This window comes from Tauraco erythrolophus, chromosome 4 (assembly GCF_009769465.1).
Source record: "Tauraco erythrolophus isolate bTauEry1 chromosome 4, bTauEry1.pri, whole genome shotgun sequence".
In the NCBI taxonomy this organism is placed as follows: domain Eukaryota; kingdom Metazoa; phylum Chordata; class Aves; order Musophagiformes; family Musophagidae; genus Tauraco; species Tauraco erythrolophus.
The window spans coordinates 38,847,385-38,869,323 of NC_141468.1; the positions used below are offsets into that span (position 1 = coordinate 38,847,385).

Below are 21,939 nucleotides of genomic sequence, written 5' to 3' on the forward strand. Positions count from 1 at the left end.
GGGTGGAGGGTTTGTTAACAAAAAGCACAAGCATATACTTAGCTGTAACTGACAGCTAAAATAGGTGGATCTACAGACCACTGCTTGCTTTCAGCTCCTGGAACAAGCACAACAGATCATGTCTTCCAACGTTTTAGTTGCTGCTCAAAGAAATTCGTTTCCAGTTTGTTTTTCTATATACATACATATATGTAAAGTTATACCTTCATCTTCAGTATTTTACAAGAGCTTATTTACTAGAACTCAGTCTGTGCCATGTAGCTAACTTTAGGACTCCAGGTTAGTTGGGTGTTGTCTTCCCCATGTCCTAACAGACGGAGTACCTGAGTCCCACGCCACCTGCCTTCCTAGTGAAGCCAGCACCAGGGAAATCTTGCCGGAGCGGTAGCAGAGAAACACTACTGGGAAATTTTACATAACCGTAGATCTTTTTCTTTTTTCCCCCTTCCTCTCTCCTTTCTTCTTTTTTTTGGCGCTAAACAGACCTTCCCTAAAACACCATTCTTCGAAAAATGTAACCACAGCAAGATTTACTGTCTGAGCGTTGCTTTTAATATTTTCCCATTCATAAAATACTTGTATGTCTGGACATGAGACTTAGTTTGAAGGGTGTGTTTTGATTCTTGTCTGGCTCATTTAAACTGCTTCTAGGCTAGTGCTCAAGCAGAGAAGGAGTTCCAGCTCTTCTAACGTATTCTAAATTCCCAGACGTAAAATTCAATTGCATGAGCGCTGGTGAAAAACAAGCACTAAGTGGGAGTGCAAAGACCAGCAAAGTAAATTTATTTTTTTAATTGGGAGCAAAGCGAACTCATTCCTCAGAAAATGCAGCACAAGAAGTTTGTATTAGGAGCTCGTTTGCAGAGTACCTTGATCTCAGCTAGATGAGATGCAGTTGACATTTGGTTGACGAAGCTCTAGGGAAAGCTGGAGGACAGTAAGAAATAAGACATTTGGTGCAATTAGCTGCGGTACCAACCCAGGAACAAAAGTCAACAGGCGCAATGTGGGGACGAGAGGATTTTTCAGAATCGAGGACTCAACTGCTTGAGGATGTAGCAGTTCCCTGCTCTTTGTACATTCTTTGGCAATTCCCTGCTTAAGTGATTGGCTTGTCTGCTTCTAGATCCTGCAGAACTGCAACTGGATTTGGCTGCTCCTTGTCTCCCCTTCCCCACCCCGTGTGTGCTGTGATACTGCACGGTGCTGTCAAACAGCTGCCTCAGCCCACATCCGCTGAGGCTCTCCAGCTGCAGAGGGCTGCAGGATTAAAAATTAAACTAATACACATTTTAGAGATCTGGATGGGCAGATTCAGTCTAAATTTTTTAAGAGACTGAAACAACTGCAGGTGTGTCAGTTGCTTTTACATCCATCCCTGTTCTTTACGGAATATTATATAGGGCAGAGGAATGGCCTCTGTTTAGGAACAATTCGTGCTACTTGATGAGGTGACTGTCCAGGCATTTGTCTTCAACACTTACTCTCCTGGGAAAAGAGTATCTTCTTTTGTAATTTATGGATATTGTACAGCATTTCCATGTTCTGAAGTCTTCCCTTTCTAAAACAAAACCAGCAAAATTCCAGGTTTGTTTGCTTAGTCCCCCAAAAGTTGTAGCAGTAATTACAGAAATACGCAACGACTGTCACAGCAGAAGCTAAATGCTGCATCTCAGCTTGTGCGATAACCTTCAGGTCTGAGGCCAAGTAGTTTCCCTGAGGAATAACTGGTCCAAAGAACTGGGGAAGCAACAGCTCAAAAAGTAGAACTCTCCCTAAAATCAACTTTAAACTACCAGTTTCTCCTTTCCAACAGGAGAATTCACATATTGCATGCATGTAAATTTTTGTTTTGAGGTAGTACGAGCAACGTTGGGTTAATGAAGAAATAATTTCTCTTTCTACAGGGCTTCCCCTTGGCTGCCAAAGCTTCCTGCATTGCTGGTGGTGCTCTCTGCATCAGTGCCCATAAGAAGTGAGTGGTGGGGGGGAGGTAGATGGCCAAAGGATGCAGTGGCACCTCTGCTACTCCAAAATGTTTTAAATCGAAGAGGAGAATGGTAATGAGAGGAAGGAAAAATACCACCATAGCTTAAATGAACCAGAAAGATGCTCTGTTGAGGTAGAGCCTGTTGGGAAAGGCCTTGGTTTATCACAGAAACGGAAAAAAACCCTGGCCAACAGAATGGTAAAGGCAGGGATGACTCTGAAGCTCAGGGATGATGCCAAACCCTTATAGCTGCTTATAGTGCTGTCTTTACAGAGGAACGCCATCAGGGATTGCTTTCTACTGCTTAAGAGAAATGCTCAGCAGTAAAGATCAGGGGCATTTTGACTCTTTAGAGCCTAAGAAATTACACACTAATACACCAAGAAAAAAGTTGCAATTCTAATCTTAGATGGCCTAAAATCCATGAAGGTTCACAGATCTCATCTGTCCACGCATCTAAATAATCAAGTCTTAAATTAGCTGCAGTAAAGATCTAATTATTTTTTCCACTGCAGCTTCCTCCCTCTCCCTTTCATATTTTGTGGCGGAGTGCTGTAGACTATTTCTGCAGCTTTGAATTTACAATTAATTGTTCTTAAATTATTTAAAAAAAAGAGTTTCCAAATCATCTGTTCTTTATCTACCTGGTCACATTTTGTCTACCTTGATCACGCTCCTTTTTAATAACCTTGTCGTCAAAGCACGATTTCTCCTGAAATCACTTTACGTCCCTAAATGTTATGGCATCCTTTCCTTTGCAAAGCTGAGGATTTTTAAAAAAGCCTTCGTCCTTCCTTCTAACAAGAACAGGATGTGCAATAACTTTGGTTTATATAAGCCTTCCTGGAAAGCACAAGAGAAACTCTGGAATCAATAAAAGCTGCAACGTAATAGCATAGAGAAGTAAACTTTTTGTGAAGGTATGTTGCGCTACGAGGATACATTAAGAAGATCAAACTCCAGGCCTTGGTTTTGCAGTAACTGTACAGAATACAATAAATTACTGAGATTGTTCCCTTCTGTTGCTTTAGTTAACCGAGTACGTTCAGCAGAATACCACGAATAGATTATTTGGCTAAGCACTGATTTATTGCCTATAGGAATTATAGAAGCTGATGTCCAAATTTGAAGAGCTGTATCTATTACCTAAAGAACGAAAATAACAAGCCTTACTTCTTGACCTACAAGCTTACAGAATTTAGGGAATAAGAGACGCAAAAGCAATGGGATGATGTGGAGTGAGCTCCTTGAGGTTCACTTGACATCAACAGTTCCCTGTCACTGCACGCGACCAACACTTATTTATCCAGCAACGCCCACGAGCCAGGCAAAGCTACGCTGAAGTTTTCTTTGCACTGCAGTTTTAAACTTGGCTCGGTGGTCGGACCACCATAAGGATCTGCAGGAGAGCGAGAAGAACCAGAGCGAAAGTAACAAATCGCTTCCCTTCGTACCCTCCGTGACACTCAGTGAACGCAATGGACAAATGCAGCTTTTTAAAAACTAGGGTAACACTAGAACAAATGTTTTCACTGCTCTTCTACTAAGCGTAATTGAGAGAACCACCTGTGCTACAGCACAGCCTTTCAAGGCCATAAATAGCAGGTATGGCCCCGCTCTCACTCTCTTGCTGGCAACCCAGCCGGGCAGTGCCCGTGGCTCTGTGCTGGGACAAAGCGCAGAGGCCCGTGCTACTTCTTGCATCTTCGGTACCTTCAAATACAACTTTGGTCACCAAATAACCATGACAGCTTGGTTCGGTAGAATCCATGAATTTGCCCTTGGTTTTACTCTAACGTAAAACTTAGAGTAGAATTTGAGACCGTGATTCCTAAGGAACTGGGGAGGAGGGAAAACTTAATCCACCGATGTTGTTGTTTCAAAGATTACACCCAATTTCTCATGCCACAGAGAGGTGATAGCTGATCACTTTGCACAGCGCTTCATTGGGTCAGAACACGGCAACTGGCAGCCTGAGCAACGAGTCGTAACCTGACGGCAGCACACAGCTCACGCGGTCATCCCACGGCTGAACTCTGCCAGATCAACCCATACACGAACACACCTCACAGGGGTTTCCTTCACTAAACCAAGAGTGGGACCTTTTGCCAGTGAATCATCCATTCCCTCGTAAAGCAGAGCGCACTACTTGTCCGTAGGGCACAATTAGTAACACACACAAAGAGACTTCAGGGCAAAGGCAGAATAATAATGGTTATAGATATGGATGGATATATACAATATATAATTTAAAATTTTATTTTAAAACTTTGCGCATACACTTCTTCAGCATCCTCCTCGTTTGTTCATTGCACTGAAAAGTTTCAAAAAACACAAAATATATCCCTTTACTAAACATTTTTTGTTCTTAGGTTACAAAAAGATTAACATTTCACAGTCACAAAGCATAAGTACATTGGTCCAAAACATCTTCCTCCAGCAGGTCCTCCATTCTTCAGGACATATAAAACCTAGACAGTTGTACAGATCTCAAAATAAGATGACTTGTTCAATGAAGGAAAGAAAAAGGTGGCAGCTATTAAAAAAAAAACAAAACAAAACAAGACACCTATGAAAGAACACCACCAGCAATGGTTAAAAAAAAAAAAGAAAAAAAAAGAAAAAAGAATGGGAGTGGAGGTGGACAAGGGCATCCTCCTTCAAGTACACACAGGTAGAAATACAGCAGCACAGTTACAGCATCATTTGGTCACTCTCTCTGTGGTAACCACATCACTAAATCTTCATTTAAGACACATGAAGGTAAACTATTTACACATCAGAAATGTCGGGGAGGAACAACAATTCCACACAGTTTGTAAGTCATGTTTGATACAAAAATGTTGAAAGTATTTGTACATAAAATGTAAAACAAAAGCAAAATGCTGAGGCAGGAAGAAACAGCGGATTTGCTTAGAGCGTGTAGTGTTCTTAAAAAAACCTAGCAAAAGTTCAAAGTCAAAGTCTGCCCAAACATCAGGTGATCATTTTCTTCAAAAATATCCTGGAGGCACAGAGTTGACTGTACCTCACAGACTTCTCATCATATTCTAACACGGAAGTAACATTAACATGGAAATCCACTGTTAACAACAGACTCTGACCACTCCTCATGTAGCTTGTTAGCCCTGTTGTTTTTTAGAATTTATGAAAAAAATTCTCTCTCTCTCCAGCATGAGGACACTGAACATCAGCCCTCTCAGACAATACACTTTTCTGTTCATGAAGGAAGAAGCATCGTTGCCTTAAGAAACCAAAAGACGGTTGTGTGCCTCACTTAAGGGATAAATGAGATTTCTAACTACCTTCTTCATCAAATTAAACAAAGATTTGAGGATGCAGTGCAAGAGAAAAACGTTCAAAATGGCTGTACTACCTTCTGCAACAGTATCCGCGGGACAATGGTACAAGTTCCTTGGTTTTGAGCTTCTAGAAACTGGACTGGACCAGGCACCAGAAGACAGCATTACACCGCACTGTCAGCTAACCTGAACCATGCAGCATACCACCGCCTTCCCTTGCCGTTGTCCGAGGAAGGACAAGAACTCGCCTGACTTTCTAAGCAGCGCCTACGTACAGACACGGCCCTGCACGACAGCAGGACGGATACAGAGACGTAGCGCAGGACTGAGGCTCCTTGCTGCTAAGGCTTGAACAGTTTGGATACTAAGGGAACTTCACTGGCAAAAAATCAGCACTGCCGGCATCAAGCAGTAGCTAAGATGATGCGCCAAGGATCAAAAATTTGGACTTGGTGCCTAACTTGCTCCAGTTTGAGGCGGTGAGCTGTCTGCTCCTCACTCCGGAGCTTCCCCGAGCCCCAGAGCAGCTGCCTGGGGCAATAGCTGCCACAGCAGCCTGCACGTGGCAGTATCAATCCTGGGACTATCTGAAAAATGGAATTGTGCACGATGGATTCTCCCTGCCATCAGCAGCTTCTAATGCTGTGACTCCCAAAATCATTCAACCTATAAAGGGAATTGGAAATGCTTTTATTATTGCTGCTTCTCACACAATGCCTCCCCAGTAAGCGACTCCTGCCCCCTACCTGGCGTGTGTAGGTGCTCATACCACACCTCGACGCAGAGCACAGGCCACTCTGCAGGCGCCTGGGAAGCTCCTACTGAAAGCAGAGAAAAGTGAAAGCTCAAGTGCTACCGCAGCGTGTCAGAGACGGACCAGAGACGCTCCGGGGAGGCAGCATGTAAACGTGTTAACAGACACCTTGTAAAAACGTGAAACAAAAAGCATCGCAGAATCGTTTCAGTCACATACATCAGAGCAGGAAGCTGTTTATTATCCTTAAAAGTTCTCAGAATTTATTAATTGATGCCAATTGATATTAATTGTTGATACTGTACTTCTGCCCTTTCCAGGAGAGGGACTGGCAGCGAACACAACTCGGCCGGGGCCAAGTCACTGCAGGGAAACAGGCTGGCTGACGGCAACACCACCAAACATGGCGGAGGCTGATTCACACAGCCGGACCAGCGCCCACGAGATTTTGCTCTAAGAAGCCACCAGCCAGTTTCCTCCCATCAAGTCATGCATTCAGCTTACCCATGTCTCCAGGGGTATGTTTAAAAACACCCCTGAATGAGAAGGTGCATTTTCCATTGCCTTGAAGTTTCACTTTTAAATTGTGGCAAATGCTATGCTGGAAATTTATTTCCACCACATTGTACTCAGTTGTTTTAGGACTGGCATGTGTGTTGACACCATGTCACCAAATAATGAAGACTAACAATGCATGGGCACTGAAATATTTGACTGAGGCTTGTAGCTGGTACCAGCAAGCACCAGCTTCTTCGCGGTTGAGATGACTCCACAGGAATTGCCAGCATTAGTTTCTTTGTGAAAGAGGATCTAAATTGCTAGAGGACTACACAACTGCATTTGCAAAGAGACAACAGGAGTTACACAGAGCATGAAAAGCTTGTTTACAAGTTTATTAGGCCAAAAAATAAGTGCAAGAGAAGACCTCTTGCTTAAACTTTAAAACATATGAGGGGCCATGTGAAAAACATTCTAGGCTCCAAACCTCTCTTTTCATCCAGCTGCACACAGAAAAAGAGGCAAAGGGGGAAAAAAAAATAAGGAAAGAATAGATAAAGCATGACAACACATAATCAGATATGCCATTGATTTATGCTGAAGCTCTAGAATATAAAACATCCATGTTCTGCACAGCTTTACCACATGCAAGCACTGGGGAACGAAAGGAAGAGTTTCCAGCTAAACTCAGGCTGTTTGCTGCACGTTTGAGCTGAGCTGTTGCCCACTCTGTGCTGCCTCCTCTCAACCTGAACTCCTCCTGGGTCTAGAGGTTTAGAGCAAGGGTAGTTCAAGTCCATCGAGACTGTTGCACATGTGCTTCCGGATGCAGCCAAATGAAGCACCTGGGCAGCTCCACTGCACACGCACTGCGCCGTGTTTACCCAGCACGTTATAAACCACGAGACTGGCAAGCTCTCAGCCACGCTGGCTCAGGGGAGAGTCTGCCAAGGGCACAGCATCCCCGTTGTCCTTTGGAAAGGTCGCAACATCTGTGAGCTGCCTGGTCAGTGCCCTGCAATTAAGTCAGCTCCCTGTCTTTTGACTATCCAAGAAGTACAAGCCAGACGAGCAGCTCCAAAACAACAGTCAGGGGCAAATTAGGTTGAACTTGGCTCCCCAGTTAATGTACCTGCCTATACGCTAGAACCTTCTGAACTTTTTTCAATTCCTGCCAATGAAGTAAAAGAGCTGCCTGCTTGAAGAACAGGCAGCCAGGCTAAACTGCAGATTTGCTCACTTGTTTCCCTCTTGGACTATTACTTTTACTCTGATAACGTTTTACTTGGATTTTCTTTATTTGAATTGATTCAGCACTGCTAAGAAAACAGTGGATGAAGATAGCCAAGGGCTTGTATCTATCACAGTGATCTTGTGATCCTTGACTACAGTCCTCAGTACCAAGAGGACAAAGTTATAAGCTGTCACTTTCTGATCACCAAGTCAAGCAGGCAAAGGTATACTGAATAACAAGCGAGGCAGGAAGAAGTGAAACTACTTTTAAACAGATCACTATCCGGGTATCCAAACTGATAACGAGAACAGTACCATCACTTCGAGTAGGAATCCAACAAATAAATACACTCAGGAGCTCAAATAAATTTACTGAATCTCAACTGATGCAAAAGCTGTATGGTCAGGGATCCTTTCAACAGGATAAAGCAGGCAGAACCATTCAACGAATGAAAATCTCTGATCCCAAAGAAACCATGGCCTCCAGGTAAACATCACATAAAGCTGAGTTTGCGTGCTCTGTATGATCATGGCATACACACAATAGGGAACCTTGAGAAGTAACTCCTCACACCAGAATAAATCTTGCCATACAGAACCATGACCTATTTCTCCTGGACCATTTTGCAGGTGGCTGTTTCAACTGCAGTAAACAGGCATAGTCACACTGAAAACAATTTCAGTTTTCCTACTAAAATACAGGAGTATAGTCTACTGAAGAAGAGACAAGAGAGGAAAATGGGAGTTCAAAGGATTACACAAGTTTGAAGTTGTCCATACTAAGTCATGAATGCAACTTTTGAAAGAAGAAAACTCTTGAGTCCCATATTTGTATATATAGGTATTTTTAAATGAGGTGCGACCCAAGTCACCTTCTATTTGGGGGTAGATTTCAGGAGCCTCCTTGGCTTCTGATACCTACTTCTACTTTCACAACTGAAATGGCTCTTCCAAGCTACATGGTAAACTGAGAAAAAAAACCCAATTCTCCACCTGGAGGGACAACAGAATCCATAATATGCTAGCAGCATTTAAATCCCATTCCTGTTAAGCACCAAAACCATTTCTATAGGGAAACTGTAATCTTAAGGATTATCTTTAATCATATACTGTATATGTGCAGAGCCCTACCTTTCGGGCAGAAAAATACGCCTCCAGCATTAGTTTCAAATAGATTACATCAATTGGAAGTGTCCTGGTCAAATCACCAAAAACATATTGTCTCTTACAGGCCCTTCCCCAAAAGATCCCCAACCTATGACCACTCTTGATGCTACTTTCATGACTGTTTGTTCCCGTGTATTAAAGGGATGACGTAGACAGAGATGTCGTCTCCAGAGCCCAGCCTGTCGTTGGATATTCGCCAGCCCCGGTCCTTCAGCACTCCCCTGGCTCGCATCACCAGGTCCTGCGCCGCCAGCGTGTACCTGTGGAAAAGGCAGAATACAGCCAGGGAGTGCTCATCTTCATGAGGAAAGTGGGTTTCACAGCCTGCCAGACTCACTGTGGTGAGCTACCAGGACAAGCTTCCCAGTGTTTTAGAAGCAAGCAGGAGAAACGCAAACCATGGCACACCCACAAAGCAATCCCTTCCAGTTCAGTGACAGCTTCTGCATCAGAACCTAAAGGTATTTGACAGGCACCAATCTATCAAAAAGTCACTGGTCAGTCTGGGTGCCTGGCTTCACCAGTTTTCAGAAAAACATTAACACATTTGACTTAACAAATTGGCTTTTTAGGAGAAGTCTGAAAAATTGAGGACCCTAAATAGCACCATTTGCTGTTGAAAACTACACCCTTGTTCACTGACATGCCCGAAGGTAAACACGGCTCGACTATTTCAGAAACAAACTGTAATAAAGAGAGTAATTTGAAAGCAAGTAGTAGAGCACTAGAAAAATAAATCCAAATTACACTTTAAACCAAGTAGACTAAGTTCTCTGTTTTCCTTGACTGTAAGAATGATTTTTAAATCTCTCTTATTCTGAAACTGGAAAAGGAAACTTACAGTTAATACAGCCAGATTAACGGAGTCCCACAGTCCTCTCACATTTATGAGTTCAAAGAAAACTGTGTGAATGAATGTGAGTTGTCAAGTGCTTAATTTAGTGAAATACCAAGTTTCATGTTGCTTCAAAACTCCCAGCCTGTGCTGGGCTGAACAGCATTAAATTTACGTTAGTTATTTTCTGTCCTGAAAAAATAACAGATGCTGCTTAGGGGCAGAAGGGTGTCAGAGTCCAAAAGGTGGTGCACAGACAGTGCTCTGACATGTTCTCCCTTATCGTTTTACCTGCTGTCACTAGATAAACACATCTCTGTACTCATTTAGAAGTTTCCTCTGAAAGAAGTCTCATTATAGGTAAACAGCTAGTGTCACGTGTTTTTCTTCATCAGTCCAACACCTGGCTGAGATGTTTTCAAGTTGGCTGGGTAAAGACAAGCTTTTCTATGATTTGATAATTAAAAATTAATTGAACAGTTAAAAGACTGACAGGAAAAAAGCAGCTGAATATTGTGTCTGCCTGTGTTTTATTTGAAGGATAAGTATCAACCTCCAAGATGATGCGGGGCTCTATGAAGCCAAACACACAGACCACCAGAAGCAAAGCACATCTCTGTAGCTTCCAGAAACCAGGAAGGACAAGACGGGTCTACATTTCAAGATCCTCTTTTCAAGGGAGGATCCTTGGCCAGAAATGATCTGCCCAGATCCCATCTGAGGAATGGGAAAGAACAGTATCTCCATTGACCAGAAGAAGGGAGGGTGGGTGGTAGGGGAAGTTTGTTAAGTGAGTATCCAGGACTGTTCTAACCCCAGAAATTTTCACCAGAGAATGCATTATTAAATGGTAATTTCTGTCAGTAGAGGCTTTGTTCACTCTCTGGGCGTAAAAGAAAGAAAAAAACCCATTTATGTTCTGTTTCTACAATTTTGGTGCCGCAAACTCAAATGACTCTTTTGAACCAGGAATAGATTTACTTGCTCTACCAGAAAGATTTCTTCATTTCAAATAAACCAACATTTGACTACTCAAAAGGTCTGATGTTAAATGCAAGTCATGTTGTACAGAAGCAATACACCCCCTGCTCCTAATGGTACCGAGTGGTAAAATTTCCAGCCCTCACTAGTTTTGACAAAAGATTTACTTTCAGCACCAAGAGGAGGCCCCAAGGCACGAACTCTAAGACACGGGCTTGCACGCACACGTGCATGCTGTCCGCAGGTTCCAGGCTAAGTCTGTACCAATGACCCCGAGCTATAATGACAGGATGTAACAAGAAGCGCTGCCCATACTGTCCTACTGCAACATGGAATTCTGTATTTTCTAAGGGGAGAAAACCCAAACGTACATACTTGCACTCCCCAGCTCCCAAATCCCCAAATCAGATGCAGGGCAAAGGAACAAAAGGACTCCACGTGGCAAGTGAGCAACTGGAATATTTATTCACAGCATGTCTGAAGCTGAGTGAATTTTGGATAGAACATCTTTTCCAAGGATTTTTCTGCTATTGTCAGAATTTAAGAGAAGAAAACACCCATCATTCAGGGAGAAAACTTTGCCTTCCTCCTTATTCTAATTAACAAGGGCTCCCCACATCTAAAGAGTACAAAGGAATGAGTGTTGCTCTTGATTGTGTAAAGCTTTTGCTGCTTAATGTCTGGAGAGGGTAAGATTAAAAAAAGGAATATTAATAAACCAGAAATTCTCTCAGAGACAGACTGTGAAATACACAAGAAAACCAGCACATTGAGGGCAAGGAAAAGGAACAGGTGAAAGCAGCAGTGAGGTAACATATTCCTCTTCTTGTGTAGAGCTGAATTGGAGCGATGCTGTTCAACTTGGCACTGGAGGAGATAGGGTGAGTCTCTTGTACCTGGAGATGAATAGCAGCAGCAGTCCATTACCGAATGCTTTATTCTCCAGTACTGTGAATTTGGGATTCAGCTGTCAAGACAGCATTAGAGAACTGCTGAAGGAGTTTTAAAGTATCCACTTCCTCCTAATGAACAGCCTCACTGCAACACAACTTTTGTGTTTTAAGAATAAATATGTATGTTTTTTTCTCTTCTGCTGAAGCTTTCAGTATTGATCAGTGAAAGCACTGCAGGAGAAAAGGTGACAGTGGGGGAAACGTGCTGCTGCCTGAGCAGCTTCTTATCTTCTCACACCCAGCAGAGATGGAGCAACTCCCCAGCATCCTCATAAATCTCTAGCTAGTATAAGAAGAGAGTGAGAGGGAATGAGAAAGGACAGGAGGGAGGACAAGAAATAAAAGATTCCCAAGGTCAGTGGGTAAACTACGTAAGTGCAGCTGAAGGAAATAGGCAAGAGTCATGCTCCTCTATCTTCATACCTTTTCAGAGGATGATGTATAGAAAGCAGCAGTGTGTTGCTATCACCTGTTCTTCACTCAGTGTCCCCTTCATGCTCTTGTCTGCCACAATACCCATAAGAAATGAGCTGGCTAAGAAATCCAGTTCCACCCCAGCTTCTTCACTCCATCGCAGCCCTCACAGAGGAACCGCTCTCTAATCAAGTCTGTGCCCATCACTCACTACCCAAATCCCTTGAGGTTGTGTCTGCATGTCTGGGTGAAGACAGACTCGAGGACTTTGCTCTCCCTGCACTTGGAGATGCCCAGGCACATGCTGGGTTTGACAGGATTCAAAGATGTTTTTCTGTGGGTAACAAACACTCACAGGTCTGACAGTAAATATCTGCAGAGAGAGTCCCAAGAGTGTTGCTGAGGGCCATAAGCTCTTACCCATCAGGCTATAAAATTACTTCTAATTCAAATGGGAGGGATATTGTTCCCTCAAAGAGCTTATTATGTAACAGATAAGTACTGTGCAGCTCTAAAATCTTCCTCCCTAGCTGCCTTTTTTTTTTTTTTTTTTAAAATATGCTGCTGTCAGGAAATAAGTAGGCCACTAGGTCAGGCGGCTTCAGAGTCTGCTCCACAGGTAGGTTCTCCAGAAGGCTACAGTATTACCAAACCCACGGGGCAAGTCTCTTACATTCTGACAAGTTTTCTACATCCCTAGAGATTTCACGTTTCCAGCTGGTCACCTCACCACAAACTATGTCACTACGCCCATCACAGTACCTGACATTTTGTGGGATAACATTTCCTTTAAACATAACACTGATAACAGGCAAACCAAGATTTTCCTGTCACTGACTAGCGAGAGGAATGAACGCAGCTCCAGAGTCTGAGCTGCTACGCTATTGTAAATTCATTAGTTATACCTCATTTGGACCTCTGTGAAGTAATTACATAAAACCTCTCACACAGTACTTTAAACCCTTTAAATATTCTTTACAACCAAGCAGCAAGAGCAATTCCACGAAGGTAATTTTCATAAATATCATTGTAAACTATATGAGAGACTGCTCTAATTACCTTTTGCGAGCTGGTGTGAGAAATGTCTTGCCACCACTGTTTGTAAGCCTCCAAATGACCTGGCACAAAGTTACTTAAAAGAACAAATTAATTTTCGATTCAGATGTCCATTCATAGACCAGTAGGTCAAACACTAATAAATGTGTTTGTTCTAACTCATAATACAGCAGGCCCAATTCTGGACTGTGTTGTGCTCACATCCTGTACAAACAGGGACAAACCCTCCACAATTATTGGGGCTAAACCAGCACAAACAAATCTAAACAAAACAAAGAAAATATCTTTTTCCTTTAGTGTCTCTGATTTCTGTAAGTATTTTAAAATGGATAAAAAATTGCTCCCCCAACAAGTCAAAAAGATCGAACAAAGAGTTGCCGTTCCTACTGCAGTGAATGTGGTGGCCATCACCAGCTTTAGAAAGACCAAAAAGAACAAAACAGACACAGCGTACGCAGACTGTATTCAGAACTAACAGATAGGACCAGCAAGGACGGCAGGAAGAGCTAACCTTTCCCAATTATTAGATGAGAATGGAGACAGAGTGAGGCAGAGGTATTACATTTCACTAGGTGCCTTTGCAAGAAGACTCAGGGGTGCAGAAATGAGAGCAAAAGCTCCCTAGCACCTCTTGACAGAAAGTAGCTTGGGTGGGTCATCTCCTCCTACCTTAAATTAATGGCATAACTGCACAGCACAGTGACAGATGCCCGGGAAGAGCCCCTTGCTAATCCTGCCTGATCTCCTCCCAGAGAGGGGGCAGAGACACTTCTCTTGCTGAAACAGAGACAGTCTTGGCTCTCATTCACAACACATCTCCTCTTCAGCACAAGATGGTAGGGAAGATGAAAATATTGCAGTTGCAGCTCCATGTTAACCATCCATTCAACTGAAGACTGAGTGCTTGCGGCAAAACGTCATTTTGCATTTCATGTTTGTAAGTGTCAGAGCAAGAAAATACTACTCGTGAGTTACTTTGGAGCTGCTCCCACTTGAAAACCCAAGTGGCTGCCAGGGTGTCTCAGTTATCTTCCTTGTTTGCTGATGGAGAATCGGGCTGACCCCATGAAGATGACCACTCAGAAAAATGAGAAATACCAAGCATTTTGAGATGGGCTTCCCCATGTCCTCAAGAGTTGCCACATCTAAATCTCTAACTTGAGCTCTCACGCTGTCCCACATATTTTCACTTGGCTGCTGAGATATCTCAGAGCCTATTTCTGAAGCTCTGTTTTCTGCAGGCCAACTGGCCAACTGGGGATGCTTAAAAAGCTTTTCCCCACTTTCAGGCCAGGGCGAGGGCAGGAGACAGCAACAGCCAGGCCTGAATTCAGAAGCAACACACACTTCCCTTCCTGAACAGTCCCTAGGGAAGGATAAAGCTCTTTCCACTTTCACAGTCCTCTCTTTTACAAGCGAGAGACTTCTGATCTCTAGCGTAATGTTTTAACTCACGGCGACACCAAACTCGGCAGCAGACCGACTGACGGACTCGCTCGAGGCAGACGGTACTCCAGCTAGTCGTTTGGGAACTTGTTTGTTTGCCTGATGGTATGTTTTAAAGAGAGAAGCTGACCAAGTCAGAGGTGATAAAGACAGGAAAATGAAGAGGATGAGGTAGGTTAAAATTGTGAAATGAATCAGAATCCAACTAAATGAAACAGAGTCAGACTTTCCACCTATTTCCATCCTTTGTCACCACACCTATCCTGCAGCTGGTAGCACTGAGCATCCTCTACTGAAGGTGGGTTTGAAGGTCACAGCATGACCAGAAATGAATGAGAATCACATTGTGCAGTATGTATACATACATACAGAGTGAGAGATATGCTGATAATGTGCTAGTTAGAAACAATCTTTAGTCTTAAGGGACTATCCAGAGGAGACTGAAGTAGAAACCTGTGACTGCTGGAGACAGAGGTGTGTTGCTAAGACCTCAGCCTCCTAGTTTCCATGGAACCTCATACAGCAAACAGAACATGCCAAGATACTGTGATCCCACAACTATTCCTTTGAAGGTAGGCAATTCTGAGTTATAACAGACTCTCCCCACCATCCCTATCCTTCACACTTGCTGTAGAGGCTCCCTACAACTTATAAAAATGTCTTCGTGTAAGTGTTGTGTATTTATTTAATGTTATTCATATCATACTTGTCTACAAAAATACATTACCAGAAAGTGCTCTTCCACAGAAAAGCTAGAAAATCAGGGATGAGCACAAACCTGTGGGGATCATCGGGGTCACAGTTTGGTAGAAAGTTAGTGACAGCTTCTGCCACTTCTTCATTTAACAGCACATCCCAGAGTCCATCAGTAGCTAGGATCAGAACATCATCTGGACCATGCTCGTACTGCAGGAGATCATAGACTCTCACCTAAAACAAAAAAAATCCAAGAGACAACAATGAAGGAGGAGACTGCCAGACGTGTTTGTGAAACATTGCTGAGTTTGGCTGTGAGTTGGCAGGTTCGGCCAGGGCACTGAAACACCTCTCCCGCAGCACTGCTGGGGTCTGTCTCCAATTCAGCCCTCGAGCCAGCAGCCCTTCCTGCCCCAGCTCAGTGCAGCTCAAGTGCTGACCCCCGCCGGGACGGACACAAGGGTTCCTAAGCCAGGCAGTAAAGCACCGCACTGCCGGCTGCCCACAGCGCTTCAAGCCTCCCCCTCCCGGCAGCCTGGTTTCAGCATGTGAGGCTCTTCCCTATCGTTGGCAGGACTAGTCATATGGAAGCTGAATAATTTATTTGATGAATTTTTGATATTTTCTAATAAAATATTCACAAACAATTGTTTTCACTATTTGTCCAGATCCATTTAGCTCTGCCAGATAAATTGCACATGTTCAGAAATGCCTGCGTCACAGAAGGCATCGCGTTCACTTTTCTAGACCTGAGGCAGCTGCTGCACTCAAGAACTACGTCTGAGCAAGTGAGTAGTCCCATGAAACGGAGGAAACCGTGTAGCTGCTCAGTTATGTGTATTTGTAAGTAATTAAGTAGGTAGAGACTGATTCAAGATCGGCACAAAAGTGGACCGCCAAGCTTATCCACACTATTGAAATGCCCACTGGCTTCACCTTGTCAGTCTGCAGCCGCAGTCAGGCTGACCACTGCTGCTGGCACCTCCATAACACCTTGCCTTTCCAGCAACTTCCACCACTGTCTTCCTGACGAGGCTGGGGAGACCCAGGAGCGGAGCGGGGGCAGACACCGAGGGGACCAGGAGGCTGTCAGCTGAGCCAGAATATGAGGAAAGGTCATAGTAAGTGTTTTAAACCGAGCCTTTAGTTGGTGTAACCGTCCTTCCAGCACACACTGTATTCCAGCTGATAAACCGCCTGCAATTTCCAGGTTGCAATGGGGAGCCGTTACAAAGCACTCGCAGAGCACTTGAATTACCACAGCAAGAACCACAGTTCGAAAGAAGTGTGACAACCTTGGCAAGGCAGACAGGAGGAAACGATCATCTGTACTGAAGTTTGGAAATGGTGCACCTCGTCACGCACCCTGCTCCGGCTTCGGGCTCCACCAGCAGCAGCAGCAGTCAGGAAATTTGTTGGAACAAGCATTTGGCGTAACTAGAAAATACGAGCTGTTTTATTCTCCCTCCTGGTGCATTCTCCCCTTAGGAGCCATGGAGCAGGCAATGCACATAAAACGCCTGGACCTTTTAATGTAATTATGATTTTATGGGACCACAACCAGTACCGGAGGAAAAAAATAAAAAAATCACCTAGACCTGACTGCTAATCCTTACTTGTTCGCCTTTCACTCAAAAGCACAAGAAGGTCATTTGTAAAATGTAACCTTCACTTCATTATCTAAGGTAGCAGCTGAATAAGGACTTCGGAGAGGATTAAAGTCAAGGCGAGATACTCTCTTCATTAGAGCGTATCTCCTTGTTCAGATTGAGGGGGAATACTGTTATAGAAAAGATCCTTATATGCAGCACAGCTCTCCTCTCAAGCCCACTGCACAGAAACCAGCAGCTGTCATAGTCCCCATTCCCCAAAATTTAGTTCAGCCTGTAAGAGCCCAGAGTTTCAACTCAGCAGTCACTGGGGTGTGGGGGTAAGTTGGCCAACACGGCCATCAATCAGCATCACGTGTTCTGGTCAGATCTCTTGGGTACAGGCAAATACTTGAGAGAGTACCAGGGTTAATGCTCAGGGATGTGCCCAGCAGCAAGATCCTCATAGGAATAACCGAGCTTTGAACGTCAGTGCTAGGAAAAACACATCTACTGTTGCTCTCCCACCCAGGCAAAGTACACATTACACCACGTGAGCCTTTTTTGTAGCACCGGTGGGGTAGAAGGCAGGAAACCAAGACCATGAATTGCTGATTTGAATCCTCCTGAAATGCACGATCTTGTCTGAGGAGCAGCACTGGGGCAAATAAGAAGCTTGTCAAAGCTACCTGCAGCCAATCCACAGGTCAAACAGTTCAAATCCTTGGAGCAGCACAATGTTAGAGCAACACCAAGAACAGACCATTTTACCAAGAACATGTTTAGTTTTTGAGGAAAAGAAAAAAACAATGCAATCACTGATTTTACGAGTAATCTCGTAACATTAATTAGTTAATTAATCTCGAACAAAGTACTTAGCTCCTAAAAGCAAAAGCTTTGTGAGATGAGCACCTCCAGAAAGGGCTGCAACTCAGAAGGAACTAGATGTCAGAAGAGGTGTAGAGAATGGCAGTGGGGTGAGCAATACGGGATGCTAGGCTGGTACCCAGGCTAAGGAAAAGAGAGTGCCTGGGTTACAGGAGGTAAGCTTGGGGCAACTTCAGGGACATTTCTTGTATACAAAGACCAGTTGGACATGCAACAAAATGTTCAGTGAAATGCAGCTTTACCTGCCTTCCAGTTACCACAGCAGCAACACATTAGGGCAGCCATGTCCACATACTTAATGTTTTCTTAAGCTCTTTCTTTCTGTCTTTCCTTGGATTTCTAAAATAGGTGCCCCCGGTACGTTGCTGACAAAACAAGCTAATTTAGAGCTGTGCAGTCTATCATAGGTTCAGGTTATGCTCACAGACCACCTTGCCCAGGAGCAGAAACAAGCCAGCTCCTAACCCTGCACTTATCTACTAGCAGCTTTGTTCTAGTTCTTACTTGCGTCAATGAGGGTCTCTGGCAGTAGCAACAGGTGCCTTCAGCAGGACACTCAGCGGGGTGACAGCAGAGCTCCTGGGGGCACACAGGATGGGCGGCGGCACCACCGGGGCACGTGCAATGGATGCTCAGACCAGCAGGGCTCACTGAACACCCACTCCACGCACCCCACGGCATGCTCCACACGCACTGCACAAAAAAGGCAATGGAGTGTGATATGCCAGAGTTTTGGAAGGACCGGCAGAGATCCAGGGAGTTTCTTAAGTGCCTGCAGCAGCAAGCAACCCCGCAGTCCTGTAAATCTCATGTGACCAAAAGCAGCTTATTGCCTCCAGTGGAAATTACTACTTTTTTTTTTTTTTTTTTTAATTTCAGAGCCAACCTACCTGACCACTGCCTCCTTCCCGTTGCTGTATTTCAGGAAACTGAACAACAGCGAGGTTTAAGCGGTGTTCTGTCTCTGACATAACTTTGCACAAAGCTGCACACACTGCAAACAGTATAACACAGCCCGCTAGCACAGATGACGGCTGGCCAGACACCATCCAACAGCACAGAGGTTTCCTTAATTGGTGCTGCACACTTGAAAAACTTCCTAGCAATTCCACCCAGAATTTTCAGACTTTCCCTCCTGACTCGTTGCTTCTACAGCCAGATGTCAATCCTGATAGTGCTCCACAGAACTCATGTCCTCTGCCCCAAATGCCTTGGGCTACCTGTGCTCTGTCATCTGCCTCCCGTGCTATCTCCCAAGAGCCACCAACTCCCCCAGCTTCCCAGCCCCATCTGTGCTGCCCTGGCAAACTTTCTCACTCTAACATCTCTCTGGAGCATCAAGGCTCCCTTCAAAGGAGCTCAGTTTCATCACCATACTTGTATCATCCACTGATGTCTCAATGTGGAGCAGCTGACCTGTTAACCAGCTAAACTTGACTTCAGTAACCAGAAAATTTAAAAAGCCAACTATAAGGAAGGAACATCACCCTGGCAGCACAAGCATCCATGACAAAAGAGTTGGGTTACACTCTATTCTGTCCTGACTGGTACTTACAAACCTCTGCTGGTGGGTAACAGTGGATACACATCACTAGAGCCCATCATCGCACACGACATGCTTCTAAACATGCATTTGTCATGTAACACCTTTCTTCAATCCAGGTATTTGTTTCTCATATTGCTCACCTACGCACAGTCAAGAGCGCTGAGAAAAACGCTCTGGGCAAGGAACGAACAATCAGGCGGGCTGGTTTTATATTTACATTTCAAACAGATCTACCCACCGGACAAAATCTGCGTTTGGCTGCCAAAAAGGACCACGGCAGCTCGACGAAGGTGCCGCAGCTTGTTTGCCAGGTTTGTTTTTAAGAGGCAGCCAACATGAGTCCCTGCAGCTCAAAAACCGTTCACAACAGAGTGACACGCGAGCCTGCAGCCACCTGAGGTGCTCCTCAGTAGCCGGCCCCGGGGGAATTCGAGCCAAACAACAGCCTTCATTCACTCGCCTGCACTATTGATCAACTCGGCTACTTCAATAAATTAAGCCCTTTCTTAATTGTATCGTCCCTTTTCACGCGCAGTGTTATCCAGCACAGCTTTGCTGGCAAACGACGAGATCTTTCAATACCACCCTCCGAGTAATTTATATGTAAATAATAAAAAGCGGGTCCCAACACTGCTCCCTGCGGCACTCACCAATTAATCTCCTTTTAGCTTTTTACTGCCACCCTTTGTTTCCTGCCCTTCAGCCAATTTCCAGTAGACTGTGCCAACTTTCCACTTAGTCTGTAGCTTCATATCTTTTATATTAATAACCTGTGATGCAGAACAGTTTCTCAAACGTTTTCTGAGAAATCAAAGTGCTCATGCAAGACCATCTACTGCGTTATTATTATTTTTTTAATTCTCTGGTAGACATAACCCTGAAGGACTTCAAGCCACTACAGCGTGATGTTTGCTTCTTGAAACCACCTTGACTCCTTTTGATCATACTGTACTTCTCCAAGTATTTGCCTCGCTTGCTCCTTTCAACGGTGTAATTCCTAAAGATTTCTCCTGAATCTAAAACATTCTCCTTTGACGCATTTGTGGAATTGTCAGAAAGATTTTACTAACACAATGGAACAAGAAAAATTCTCCTTCATCACTTTCTTATCACTTGCTGTGGCGGCTGGCTTTGGGTTCATCGCTGGCAAGGGCCAAATACTGCTGTCAGAGCCACACCTCTCCCCACCAAACGGCTGAGGTGCCGTTCAAAACATTTCGGGATGAAATTCTACTTTTCAGCTGCAATGAGGTGGCCCTTGCTGAGCTTTAAAAAGCAGAATTTCCTGCTAAAAGCTTTCAAATGAACTGTTCCATTATGAAAAATAAATATTTAATTCCATGCCAGAGAGCCTCAGCCATGGCTTGCCTGCTTTGTGCTACTCCAGTTCATTATAAAAGGCTCAATTCTCTAGAGCTCACCAACCTGCAGAAGTCCTCCAAGTCTCGTCTCGTAACAGCTGAGCCACTGAATCCTGATTGCATTTGTCAGTCTTGGCTATGTGACTTCTCCTCCCATAGTCTGGCACTCTATCAAAGTATCATTTCACACCACCCTCAAATTACTTTTATATGCCTATTTCTGGATGTAATCTCAGGGATGCTTACCTTTCCTTTAGCTATATGTTGGTGGACACGGCATACCAGAGCTTTGTCACGCTGGAAGTAAAATGTTCTGAAAACTCACCACGTTATCCCCAGCTTGGGAAAGGACACTGTAATTACAGCACAGAAACAGAAGCCAGAGGACTTGGATCCTCCCTCTGTCACGACTCACTGTGCGCCTTAATTTCCTGTGCCTCCCCTTTTCCAGGTCTGGAAACCAGACATTGTGCTTCCCTACCTCTATATAAACAATTTGAAATTCAGTGCTGCACAAGGGCCAAATACGACTGCTGCCTGATGCCACTGCCTTTACTTCTAAGTGCCAAGCTTCCCAGATGGCAGCATAAAGACCTTGTTTCTCAGTGCTGGTTTCTGTGCAAGGTGCACTGTCCACGTATGGACAGAACAAGTCAGGGAAAAACATGAGGAGACAGAGCACTGTGGGTCTCTCTGGGAAGAGAAGGAAGAGAGGAGATTGAGAGGAGGAGGTGCAATGGAAAGCAAGTTGGAGCATATGTTACTTCCTAATAAAATCCAGGGCTTTTTTTTGCCAGTATCTCTAAATTGAAGGGCCTAGTGCTCTGTCTTTCCTCCTCCTGCCCTCTCGTACATTTCTGCTGAATTTAGCTGTGAAAAGAATGTGGAAACAAAGCCAATTTTGCTTCCCTTTTGTAAAGCAGTTAAGAGATCCTGAAACGTGGATAGCATATGAACTGGATGTCATATTCCAGAATTTGAACATGTACAGACACTCCACACAAATCAGAAAAGCCCATGAGAAGCTTTGGTTTATACACAAATACTGCAGCAGCAATTGGCAGAGATGATACTGCTGAGATACTGTGCTGCAGCCATTACATACCCCAGAAATTCTGGGTCTCAGCATGCCAGAAAGAAAAATAAATAGGTAGAATTGCATCATTTCTCTGGCACTAAGCAAATCCATCACAGTGATGGCTGAGGAGAACAGGAGCCAGGAGCAGGTCC

The 21,939-nt window shown here is 44.2% G+C and overlaps 1 protein-coding gene across 1 annotated transcript in view; it reads right to left on the reverse strand.

Moving 5' to 3' along the window:
- Positions 1–9,056: 9,056 nt before the first annotated feature.
- The window catches only part of PPM1H (protein phosphatase, Mg2+/Mn2+ dependent 1H), a 138,106-nt gene continuing 125,223 nt past the window's right edge, over positions 9,057–21,939 (reverse strand). Inside the window, exons 9-10 of the mRNA XM_086610051.1 lie at positions 15,408–15,559; positions 9,057–9,204 (exon numbers count right to left, since the gene is read on the reverse strand). Of these exons, the coding sequence (XP_086466177.1) occupies positions 9,057–9,204; positions 15,408–15,559 (300 nt within the window). The remainder of the gene's footprint in view (positions 9,205–15,407; positions 15,560–21,939) is intronic.